The sequence below is a fragment of the Agelaius tricolor genome, unplaced genomic scaffold (genome assembly GCF_023055355.1).
Source record: "Agelaius tricolor isolate 1412-34295 unplaced genomic scaffold, bAgeTri1.0.p SCAF_2, whole genome shotgun sequence".
NCBI classification, from domain to species: Eukaryota; Metazoa; Chordata; class Aves; order Passeriformes; family Icteridae; genus Agelaius; species Agelaius tricolor.
The window spans coordinates 61,739,653-61,751,859 of record NW_027269262.1 but is presented as its reverse complement, the minus strand read 5'-3'; the positions used below and the strand labels follow the sequence as shown (position 1 = coordinate 61,751,859).

At 36.6% G+C, this 12,207-nt stretch overlaps 1 protein-coding gene across 2 annotated transcripts in view; it reads right to left on the bottom strand.

Moving 5' to 3' along the window:
• The window catches only part of PREX2 (phosphatidylinositol-3,4,5-trisphosphate dependent Rac exchange factor 2), a 173,365-nt gene that overhangs the window by 20,250 nt on the left and 140,908 nt on the right, over positions 1-12,207 (bottom strand). For both annotated transcript variants that reach the window (XM_071420634.1, XM_071420644.1), the window contains one exon: positions 10,880-11,070. In XM_071420634.1, the coding sequence (XP_071276735.1) occupies positions 10,880-11,070 (191 nt within the window). The remainder of the gene's footprint in view (positions 1-10,879; positions 11,071-12,207) is intronic.

The following is a 12,207-nucleotide window of genomic DNA, read 5'->3' as shown; positions in this document are numbered from 1 at the left end:
TCATGGATAGAGACAAAACACCTGAACAGAAACAGGTGCTTTTAGAAAGAACATGTTTGAGGGCTGCTATAAACCCAGGAGGTGAGAGTGGCTCTACTCTGCACCAGTAAATCGCTCGATTTTTCTCTTCACAACCAAAGTGTTTCAATAATCAAATCTCTTGAACCAGAAAGATGGGTTGTACACAACATTATTCTACCTCAGCAGAACCTGACAAAAGCTGTAATTTTCAAGTTCAAATAATAAAACTCAGACAAATTATTAATCTATAGTTTTGAGCACCCTTTTGGCAAAATCCTGACCAAAGCGTTCTGCATAGTTTATAATATGCACACAGAACAGACAATATGTTTCAATCAAACACTTATCTTGCTGAGCAGAAGATCTGTAGGAGGAAAAAAATGTGTCTGTACTTATTTTCTTACTGAAAAAAACCCAAACCCAAAATGACACATTTTAAAAACTGCTTAAGCTAATTTCTGGACTGCAAGAAGTTTCACAGAAGTGAGCATGGAGGGTACTAAATTTGATCTGTAGCTTTATTAATGGTCTTTCATAAAAAATTTATAAGCTAAGTGATTTTCCTTAGCAATTAGATAATTTTCATTTCCCAGTTTCTTGTATACACTGGCCTCAGTTAACTTGAGGCAAGAGTGTATTGATCTTTCCTGCTATGTGTTTGATTAAGGTGCAAGATAGCTAAATGTTAGATTAGAAATTCTAAACACTGTTTTCATCTTGTCTTTGAAAAGTGAAATATTGCACAAAATACATGTTCATAATATTTGCCAGCACCAAAATTTAAACATCCAACCTTCAAGACCAGATTGCAAAGGAGGCTTTGTTCTACTGACAGTGGAAAAAAGCAAAAGTATCTGAAATGTAATTTGACAGATATAATCTAAGCCAAACAAAAAGGGCAAAAATTTTCTCAGTAGGTATAATATGTATTAATGGGCTCAAAGTACAGCTCTCAAGCAAGTAGTTCCCGAGCCAAGTTTCCCAGAAATCCCATTTTCCTGGAACCCTTAAGAATGAAAGTATAAAAAAATTATATTCCGCATGCGTCAATCAAAACTAACAAAAGAACCTTCTAAATGAAGGTCATATTGAAGAATTAAGTGATTGAAAGAAGGCTGCCAAACTGCTCCCTATCCAAACCTGATGAAATGGCTGATGATCATGGACATTATGAGGCCTCTACATTTGAGCAATTCCAACCATGATTCAGAAATAAGGCTGCCAAGTGTGTAGACAGAGACATAACCAGAGTGAGAAAAGCATAGACAGAGCAAAACAGCATAATAAAGAATTTCTTTTAGAGGCTGTTATGGAGGTAGGCAACAACTACAGTACAGTTCTGAAACACATATTTTAAAAACTGCTTAAGCTAATTTCTGAAGTTCTGAAACACATATGCTAAAATTGAAGATCTCTCTCCACAGCAAGTAAGAATAGCAATTCTAAGGATAGTATTTTTAACATGTCCTATGAAATTAGTAGCAAAGACACTCAAAATGACAGCAGTGATGATGTTAATAATTATCACACCTCTTCAATAGAACATTTTATGTTTGAGGTGAAATCCTAGAGTAATGCTGGCTTGATACATCTATTTTCTCTTTTTAAAAACCTTCTTATTCATTAACAGATGTTAAAAATTGTTAAAATTGCATCAGAGACTTGATTGCATTTGAATATACTGTTTCACTAGAGATGGAATTTAATATCACCAGATTTTGTGTTTCTCCTCTGGCACATAAAAGGTCTGATGAATGGCAGAGTTAAATATAAACTATAGATTATGGCTTTTGTCCTGTGATTAAGAAATAAGGTGACTACTTTCTAAATAAAAAAAAACAGTAACACTCAAATAGTGTCATTTTAGTCAAACACCAGATCAGTGAGATGGCATCTTCTAACAAAACTGATCATATTAATCTTCCATGAGATTATGCTGAAGGGACTCATTTATCTATATACTGGTGCTTCCTCCCAGCTCTTCAAATAGTTTTTTTAATTAGTACATATCCCTTTTCACAAATCAAACTCCCCTAGACACCTGCTGTGAAAGAAAAAATGCACACACAAAACATCAGATGGTAACATGGAAAAGTCATAACTGGAAGTACCTCAGCAATAGGGCTGCCAAGCATGGAGAGATAAAGCAAATGCAAATTTAAACCAATGTAACTTCTAAGATTTTATTAAACAATATGAAATCTGGTTATTCTCCATCTTGTAAAGTTATTCTGATGGCCTGAGCAAAGTTCAGTATCAAGGGTTGTCAGTAAATATGTGCAGTAAGCAATAATCCACTTTTCTCCTGCATTTTGAGAGCTGATAAACAGATGGTATTGAAGTTTACAAAGCAATCTGGAAGCAGTTCTGACCTCTGAAAGTATCTGGTCATTTGGATGCAATCAGCCCAGACAAGCCAAACAAGGAAAATATTTGGGGAAAAACCTTCATAACATTCTGTTATGGGAAGCATAAAGCCCAAATCCATAGATTTAACAGCGTAAACAGATCAAAATCTGTTCTGACTCCCTCTCTTTTCCTCTCACCCCTTTTTTTTAATGTGAGAAAAACAAAAGACCCAAATTCATCATTTCAGAATTTATGTCAGTTAGAATGACAAATTCCCTGTCTTGACAGATTACAACAGCAAGGCAGAGACATTTGGATTTCCCAGGACAACAGGGCTGAGAATTCCTCATTTCATCCATTTGGTTTCCAAGAAACAGAAGGGGCTGCAGCTGCTCCCAGCTCCTGCCTGCTATCCCCAGTCTCCCATCAGTCATGACAGTATTGATGTCAAGATTAAACACAAACTTTAAAACAACTTCTGGATCAAACCATTCTGAACTTGGCTAAAAATGTAAGACTAAATGATTTTCTATCACCAATAGTCCTTTTTTTTCTGACTAGATGTGATTTTCACTAAAGGGCTGCAAATCAGCTGGACAGATGCACATCAATCCTGAAAAATGGAGTTGTAAAATACAAATACAGACTGATATTTTCTGAGAAATTGATTATTTCACAACAGCTTGCCTAATGTCATTGGAAAGGAAAAATAATTTTGAGTTTGTGTTCACTACCTACAGAGGTGCCGTGCAGCAAAGTGCATATTTAGGTTACCAGAGCAAAAGCTATCTAAATCATCCAATTCATTCTCAGGTTTCAATTAGGCTTTCAGCCATTCTACATCCAAAAACATACCAAAACATCCCTTAGAAAAATGCCCTGAGTAGAAAAGATGAGGTGAAACAAATTGGTTTAGTAGTTACCACAGTCAGAGATGTCAAAATGAATTATGTTCTATGTGAATAGGAAAAAAATATTAAAAGGATGCATGTATGCTTCGTCTAATTAAAAACTAAAGCTTCTCTCAACATATAATTTTATTATTTTAATTACTTTTCTTCCCATGCATCATAAGCTAATCATTCCTACATTTGACCACTTTTTATATCAACTAAACTACAAGTAATCTTTTTTTTTCTGCTGTCATTTAAATTAATATGTATAGAAGGAATATTATTTAAATCAGTGCATAAAGTAATAAAAAACTTAGTGTTAAAGTAAATCAATTTGGGGTAAACATTTTATGGGGCATTTGTCTATAATTAATAGTGATAGCTGGGTAATATGCATTGATTCTGATGAACAATCTGAAGAAGAAAATAGACACAACAAAACTAAAAAGGAAGACGAATGTTGTTTAGGACTATAAAAAATGGGTGGACAAAGTATAGGCAGGCCTAATTCAAGATTGTTCCACAAGCTTTAAGATGTTCTCAATGTGGAAATGTGTCTCCATGCAAATAAAACCAAAGCTTGCATTCTCTGTGCCCATAACTGAAACTTTGCTGAATAGCCTTTTCAACAGAGGTAAATTTGGCCAGCCATTAAGTATTAGAGAGAAAATGAGCATGAAAATCATACACTAAACTACAGTACTGTATTTCATAATTACAGTAAACTCTGCTGGAGTTCAGGACTTAGTTTTAGTCCCTGTATGAATCTTTGTGAAGCTGAAATGTTGCCAGTGTGGAAAGGCCACTATAAAATCAGTGTTGGATGGAACCTGTCCACTGAAGGCCTGTATAACATATCGAAAGCCATTATTATGCACATCAAGTGTATTAATTCCATGCTGAATCAAAACCAACACTTCAAAAAGTATCTGTCTGTGGAACACACACCATCACCACACAGAATGGCCATGTGCAGCCTGTGTTAAAGGGATTTTCTGCCTTTTGTCCATTAAGCATCAGCATGCAGGGGTTTCATTCACAAAAGGCATCACTGTGGTTACACAGTTATGCAAACCTCAGAATAAAGATACCCCAACTCCCTTATCAGGCATACCTCCACCATCCTACAACAGGACAATCAAACCCAGCTCTACCAGATATTTTCAGACACAAACTACCAATAGATTTCTGACTTACTGAAGTGGATGGCATGAACTTATCAAGCCAGAGAATCATTCTTGGGAGGTAAGTATCTATTAGTCATATATCAAATCTATCATTGGTTAATGAACTTTTTGTAGTTTACAAACATATTTTTATCAAGGTTATTTGGTTCAAAATTAGTAATTTGTAATAATGAAGTATGAAACACAAAGGAAGTAAAGTTAGTATTCTTTCTGTAGATTTAAAGATTATTGTCATCCAGTCTATTTCATAAATAAATGTAAGTATTCTACCTCTTTAAGACAGAGAGATTTTCAAAGAAAAATTAGGAAGAAAAAAAAAAGGCACTTCTTTTCACTGCACCTCATCTGTCAGTGTTAAAAAAACTGCAGGGAGCATCTTTTCATTTTTCCTGTAAGTTCTTAGCACCTCTAGTCAGCTGGAAATGTTGCAAGGAAGCAATTTCACTATTAAATATTCTTTGCTTGATGAGAGAACAGCATTTCCAAAGTTTTAAGCTATTCCATGCCTTTTATTTACTCATTTTCCATCATACTTGCAAAAATAAACAAACAGAATCTAAAGGCATCTGAAACCCCAGCTTTGGCCATTATCTCTCATTCTGTGCAGAAGATCTTTCCATTAAAGGCTTGTTCCTCTGTAAGGAGGCAAGTAAATCTGGTAAAAAATTGCAATTTACTTCTTGTCTTGTAATTATTCAAGCTATTCACTTAACTCTCTTTATGCCAAAAATTAAAGCAGATCTGGTTACGTTTTTAATTTCAGATTGTTTGAGAGGTCCTATTTTATTTTGATTGTAAAGTAGAAGATTTTGCATGAAAAACACCAGTTTCAAAGATCTGGACTGCAGATAAGACAATTGTGCAGGAACTGAAGCACGAAAGGATGATTCTACAGAGCACAGTAATAGCATTGTGTCAACCCTGCTACTAAACATCCATAATGTTAAAAGAAGACCAAATAGAAAAAAAGCACACCTTGAAATCCATACTAGTAGTGACTTAGATCCATCTTTTCTGTCTCACTGCATTTAATGCATTTCTCTGCATTTCAGACTGCATTTTAAACAAAATAGGTGTCTCAGAATTTAAAACATACAGAACAGTAAGACTATCATCCATCCTGTGTATGCTTTAGATACACTAGAGTTGACAAAGCAAAAATGTACCAGATTGCCTATGAAAGACAAATATAGAGCAAAATAAAACAATTACTGCTGTAGGAACAGCATAGCACTATTTTTGCTAAATGTCTTGACTATTCTATTTTAAGACAAATTCTCACATATTTCAAAATTATTTTGTTGGTTTTAGGTAGTAACCAGCACAGAATGTAATACCCTATTATCCTAAACCCTAAATTATCCTGCTCTATCGCAAATAATACTGTCTTATCCCAAATAATTATTTTACACAAAGAGAAGTTTATTTATGCCTCAGTGGGTATGGTATCATAAAAATATACTAATTGTAGACAGACATAACGTAACTACCATTTAAAAAATAAAAGAGAATCTTGACTAAATGGGAAGGTAGCAGGACTAAAAGCCCAGTTGAGACCAGATGGCTGGAGAAGGGTATGGATTAGTTTTTGAGTCTGTGCTAACCTGTCTCCTGAAAGCAGTCCCACTGAAAGCTTTCTTACTGGGAGTTTATAGCCTAAATACAGCTGCAAAACTCACTCCAAGGGTTTTCTTTGTAGCATGCACTCATTAATCTCAGAACTAAATTCTTAGAGAAAAATTTCTGAATCTAAAAGGAAGAATTCTTCCGCTAGAATGTCAAAAATACAAATTCAGGGAACCTATTTTTCACCTTGTTTCATTTGATTCACAGAAAGGCAGCTGGCCATGATGGACAGCTTATGGTGCTACTCTGCTTTGCAATGTGGAAGATGAAGCAGGTTTGGCTGGATTGCAGGACCACTGCCAGCTACAGGAGACAGCATAATCAACACTTGGCAAAACCTGCCTCATTCTTCAGCCAAGTGTCTGCCAGCCAGAACCCCACTGCTTGAAGGATGGTAACACTAAGGAGAGAATTTCTGCAGGGGAAATTAAAATTCAGAAAAGAAAATAAGACTCTGATTTTTCTAGGTTTCATCAAGATTATAGAAGATTTTCCCCTTGATCCTCCAGGAAATGCAAAAATTTAAATAAACTTGGGATTTGTTTCATTTGGATGCTTTAAATTATTCCTTTGAGCCTGTAAGGCCTATGGTCCCTGAACAGACTTCTGCAGCTGCTGCACCTAATTTCATTTTGGCACAGAAAGAGCCTAGGACATGTCTGTGCAGTGCAGTCTTGCTCTTCTCCCTCAAGCAGGAGCTAGAATCATGATTCAATAAAATTTAAAAGTGCCTTTCATCACCTGCATTTGTACAGACTGATAGCAACTTCAAACAGAATGAACACAAGCAAAGAAAGCAGAACATTGTTTACAGGGTGACAGCTGCCTGGCAGGCAGAAATATAATTATGAAAGATAAAAAAGGTAAAATAAAAATGCAAACTATTGATTTCTCAAACTAATTCAGAGCTCTGTTCCTCTTGTTGATCAACAAGGCATGTTCGCTTATGATAATCCAAGGGGAGGTTTGTAGCACTCACACATCACTTAGGACAGTGAAGGTTAAAGGGACTTATTTTCCCCCATCCTTGGTTTTCTGGTACTCAAAATGTATTTGGAAAGAACTGCTGTCTGAAATAGATATAGGATTGCAGGCTTTAATGTAAATTGGTAAACATATTGTCGTAATAAAAATCAAAGAAAGCAATCACCAGCAATTCAAAATCCCCAGCATTATCTTGGATATAAGGATGAAAGTATGAACTCTGTCAAGCTGTTTTAGCCTAGTGCAGCGTAAAAAGCAATTTAATATGGATCACAGAGAAGTCAGAAACCAAGACACTGCTGATCCAGAGATCAGCAATCACTGTCAAAGCAGACAAAGCTGCTGTTTCATAGTTCTTTGCCTCTTCTGCATTGGACTGTCACCCAGTGCCTCCCTCACAAGCTATCTGGGACTTGCTTCTGGTTAGAAGGAGCAGTGGCACAACCTCCCCCTGCCCCCTTGTCAATCCATGACACCTAAATTCAGAGAACACAGAAAGGGCCCTCAAATCAGTTCAGTAGGGGATGAATAAATTGAGTGAGGGAAGGTGTGTGTGTGTATATATATATATATATATATATATATATATATAATTCTATTTTACATTCTATTAAATGTATTTAAACTTTGACAGATTAATGTCTTGCTCATCTCCCACACCCCATGAACAAAAGAAAGATGTTGATGAGTGGAGCACCCTGTACTCTTCCAGAGACTCTCAGACATTCACTCCCTTGAAGACCAATCATAGAAACTGAGTTAAAATGAGGGCTTTTAAAAAGAAAGTATGGGGGAGCCTTGCTACAAGTTGAGCTTCATTTTTAAGCTGGCAAGACTGACAAATGAATAGATTCTAAAAATTTAAAGATGTTAATTTTTTTAATTCTTCTGCAAGAAAAATTCACATAATTCCCCCCATCTGTTCATCCAGTAGCATCTGTAGATAATACCAGTTTTAACTCATTTAGTATCCGTGGCCTATTGTTAAAAAACAGTCATGAGCCATTGATCTGGACCTACAAAACGTGAAGTTCTGCAACTGATCACAGTCATGGACTTCACAGTATTTCGTTTCTAAGAGCACAGAAAGCCAGATACACTGCTGAGTACAACCAGAGACAAATATCCCCTCTAACTGAAAATCAGTAGCTGGAACTCTAAGGAACTAGCTAACAAGCTAAGGAGCACTATTTTGCAACATTATCTGCCCTGGTTAAATACTACTCCAACAAACAGAAGAATTTAGCCTTCAAGATGGCAGGCATAAGGCAAAATCCTCTGTCTATGGGACTTGATGACATGCAGCATCTTACTCTTTCCTCTTGTGTCCTCCCCACAGGACTTTGTGTTGCTGCAAGACTGTTTCTCTGAGAGCAGCAAGGAGAGTAGGTCCACAAAAACACTGCAGAATTCAGCACTAGAAATGCTGGGCACAAAATTCACTGAGCAAACCTACCAGCTGGAAATAAAGCAAGCTTTCTATCTGGGCAAAGGCAATTTCAGAATGTCAAAAAACCAAAGCCCACTTAGTACTGGACTGCAGAGATGTGTCCTAGGGAGACCAGAAAGAGAAAACAGCACATGAAGTGACTTTATATGACTCCAAATGCTAAGGAAAAACTTCTTCATCCATCCAGTTTGCATCTTCAACAGTAGTTTCAGGAAATTGTTATTAAAAAACTTTCTTAGCTTTAACAACTCAAAGGGATTTATTTCCCTTAGAAGAGTGAAATAATCCCTTCTTGTCTCTAAATACATGAGTTTTCTTCTGAACTTCCAGGTACAAACCCCTGAGTACCTATACAATTTCTCAAGTAGCTCATTCATTTTTCCTGGAGGGCCCATCTTGAGATATCTCTGATAATGCCAAGAGTTGGTGTTTCTTTCTCTGAACAGATGGTAGCCACAAAGGCAGTATTAATGCACAAATGAAGTAGCAGTATCTTGTACCAAAACTCAAATGGACTCACTGTAAAGTAGAACTAGTCATGCTTTAGAGAAAAGCATCTTGCATCTTTACTTTATGTAAATAGAGGATGATGAATACTTTAACATCTAGACAGAAACCCACACATAACACTTTAAATCCCATTCCCATGCTCATAATACAGTCTTTAAAACCAATATGGTTTTATGCTTGGTTTTCTAATTTTTTGTGGTTTTCAAATAAACTTCTATAGATATTTTAGAAGTTTTTATCTTTGAATTAGCCCTCGTTTTCAGCAGAAATTTAATGATGAATTAATTTTCATCTTAGAATAGCTCATGTTCGGATTTAAGCAAACCGGATCTTTTTCAGTCACCAAATCATTCTGAATAATTTATGGCCCACGCACTACAGGGTAATAGTTTATTTGGGTAGTTCTGACTACAGTCTTAAACTATCAGAATTTTTGGCACAAATGTATTGACAAATTCATGAAATGCGGGTCAAACCCAGAGGCAGTCTTTTTTCAGCTTAAAAAAACCCGCAGAATTATGCCTGACTCCTTTTCTGATCATGTAAGACATGAAACGGAAAGCAAGACAAAGAGAAAAGCTGTACAGCCTCATGGTCTTCTGAAACAACAGTGTCATGACAGCCCATGCTCCACAGCATTTGCATCTTCCTCTGATATCGTGACTAATGTTACATAGCAAAGCTTTCTCCTGCTATTCCCTAAAATTAAATACAGTATACAGTATGTTATGTACATTTGTATCATTGACAGAGAGTAATACAAGTGGTCTGTTGCCAACTCTCAAATGGCAAACACTGTTTCATACAACTTAATTTTTTTGGCTGTAGATGAAGCTTTTCCTTTTTTTCAGGCCTGATAATCTGCATTGCTTATGTTGCAATTGCCTCTTTTCTTCTTCCCTCCTCAAAACTCTTTGGAAGAAAGGATTTTACTTTAAATCAGGAGAAAGTATTGCTCATTCTAACACAAGGTATTGGTAACCAAGGCTGCTAAAATAAGGACCTGCATAGATCAGAAACTAAGCAGCATTTTTAACATACTGCTACCCCCGATCTACAGTTTGGAATTCTCATGAGAAGAGCATATTTTTAGTATCAGATTATTTGTTATGTTAATTCTTTCATTTGTTGGGGTTTTTCCCTCTCTCAAATTTTAGTCTTTGCTTTTTTGGTACAGTGTCTCAAAAAATTGTAATCTCCCCAGCTGGAACATAAATATATTGTTACCTGTGACAAGTATGATTAAGTACTAGAGAGTTCTGTGGTGTTACTACTGTTATATATATATTTGTCTATTAAAATCTCTTAGGGTTGATGACAAAGTTCAGTTTACTATTGGTCAGTCTATTTTTTGGTATTATATTAAAGACATCAACCATCCTTCAGGCTGAACCTCTTGTTACCATAAGGTGTACCTGCAGAAATCGATGTGTCTTATTTCCTTGAATCAATCATCTGGTTTCCTTGAGTCAAGCTCTACTATTATTCCCCGTACCATACAAAGTAAATAAAAATTTCAGCATTTCTTGCCTGTATTAAGAGTTCAATATCATACTTACTATTCATCTAGGTAACATTTCTCTTTCTACTTTAGCAATTAAGTTTTCTGCCTTTTACTGAATTGAATGGGGAACAATCTCATTACAACTGCACAACTCAAAAAAATTGTACTGTCTACTTCTGTCAATCACTGCAAACACAGTTCTAGAATTCCCACAAATCTTTCAAGTGCACTCGCTGTTCCATGTAAAATATTCGATATTTAGTGTAAGATCCATCTTTGAAAAGAGAGCAGTCTCCAACCTGCAGTGACAGAGTGACAGACTGCCAAAAAAGGAGGGAAACAGCAGTTTTCCTACCGGTGAACCCCGCTGTTGCACATGATGATGTGGCAGGCTCCCAGCCGGCTGCAGAGCTCGGAGGACACCGAGAGCAGCCCGACGCCGGAGGCGCTGCAGGCGGTGTAGGCGCAGGCGGCCGTGCGCTTGGAGCGGATGAAGGAGCCCACGAGCCGGTACAGCTCATCCAGGCAGTTGAGAGGCCTCATCAGCTGCAAGGCAGGAACAGAGAGGTACCTGAATATTTGCCCCTGAGAGCACATGAGATACTCTATCAGAGCAGGTCATCAGAGATGCAGGTAGAACACCAGGTCTTGCTGAGAAAGCCAAATTCCATGACATCAATACCAAACACAGAGTCTTCTGATACATGACACATGACAAGTTTCTAAAGCTTGTCAGTTCTTCCCATCACTGACTGTTTCCTTCCCAGTTCCTGCCTATGGAAGTGTTCTTCACTTCAACGGACTCAATTTACCCATGAGTGCTGTATCCATTAATGGGCTGGGAAAGAAGGGAAGACATAAAGAAGCAACCTACAACTGCACACATATACAGGAAGATACCAAGACTTGTTAATTGACTTGCTGAGAAAATCATCTTACATTTATGACAACACTGTCCTTTATTTGTCAAATGCCTAGTTTCTAATCCTCACTAACATCAAAAAATAAAAATTAACAGATGTGACAAAAACATACTACAAAGCAAAACCGGTTAACTTTGTAGTAAGACTTAAAATAATCCCAGCATTACTGTACTAAGAATGAATGAAGTAAAGAAGGCAGCTTTCAAGTGCAAAGCTTGTGTCAGAAGAGAGTCTTCAAAAGTGGTCTAGCAATGAAAACCAGTATCTCATGGTGCTTTGTGTAAATGAGATGCTCAAATACAAATTTTCAGACCACCTAATTCCAAATTCCCACTTCTCTTTATTCCAGAAACACGTAAAGATTGCAACAAATTCCCATGCTACTCAAAGAATTAATCTATTGAAAGATAGATTAATTCCCTAAAGACAGTTTTAATTAGTTATAGAAACACCAGCCTCACTTGGTCCTAGTTACTTCATTGAAAAGCATAGATGTCAAGAAAATCAGCTATAAAAAAAATATTTTAACCTGGGTTCAAACAGATTTAACTTGGTTTAGGTCCTACTGGATTAACTTGCATCTGTCTAAATTGATTTTAGCTGGTGTCATCTACTAATGCAAAGCTATGGAGAATGAAGTGCAAGGCACAGCCAAAAGTGGATCATGCACTCACTCTTTGCTTGCTCCAGCTGCAAAATAAATGCCTTAACTTAACCTAGCATCCCTTAGTCAGTTGTGGATTATGAGATGCTTTTCTCT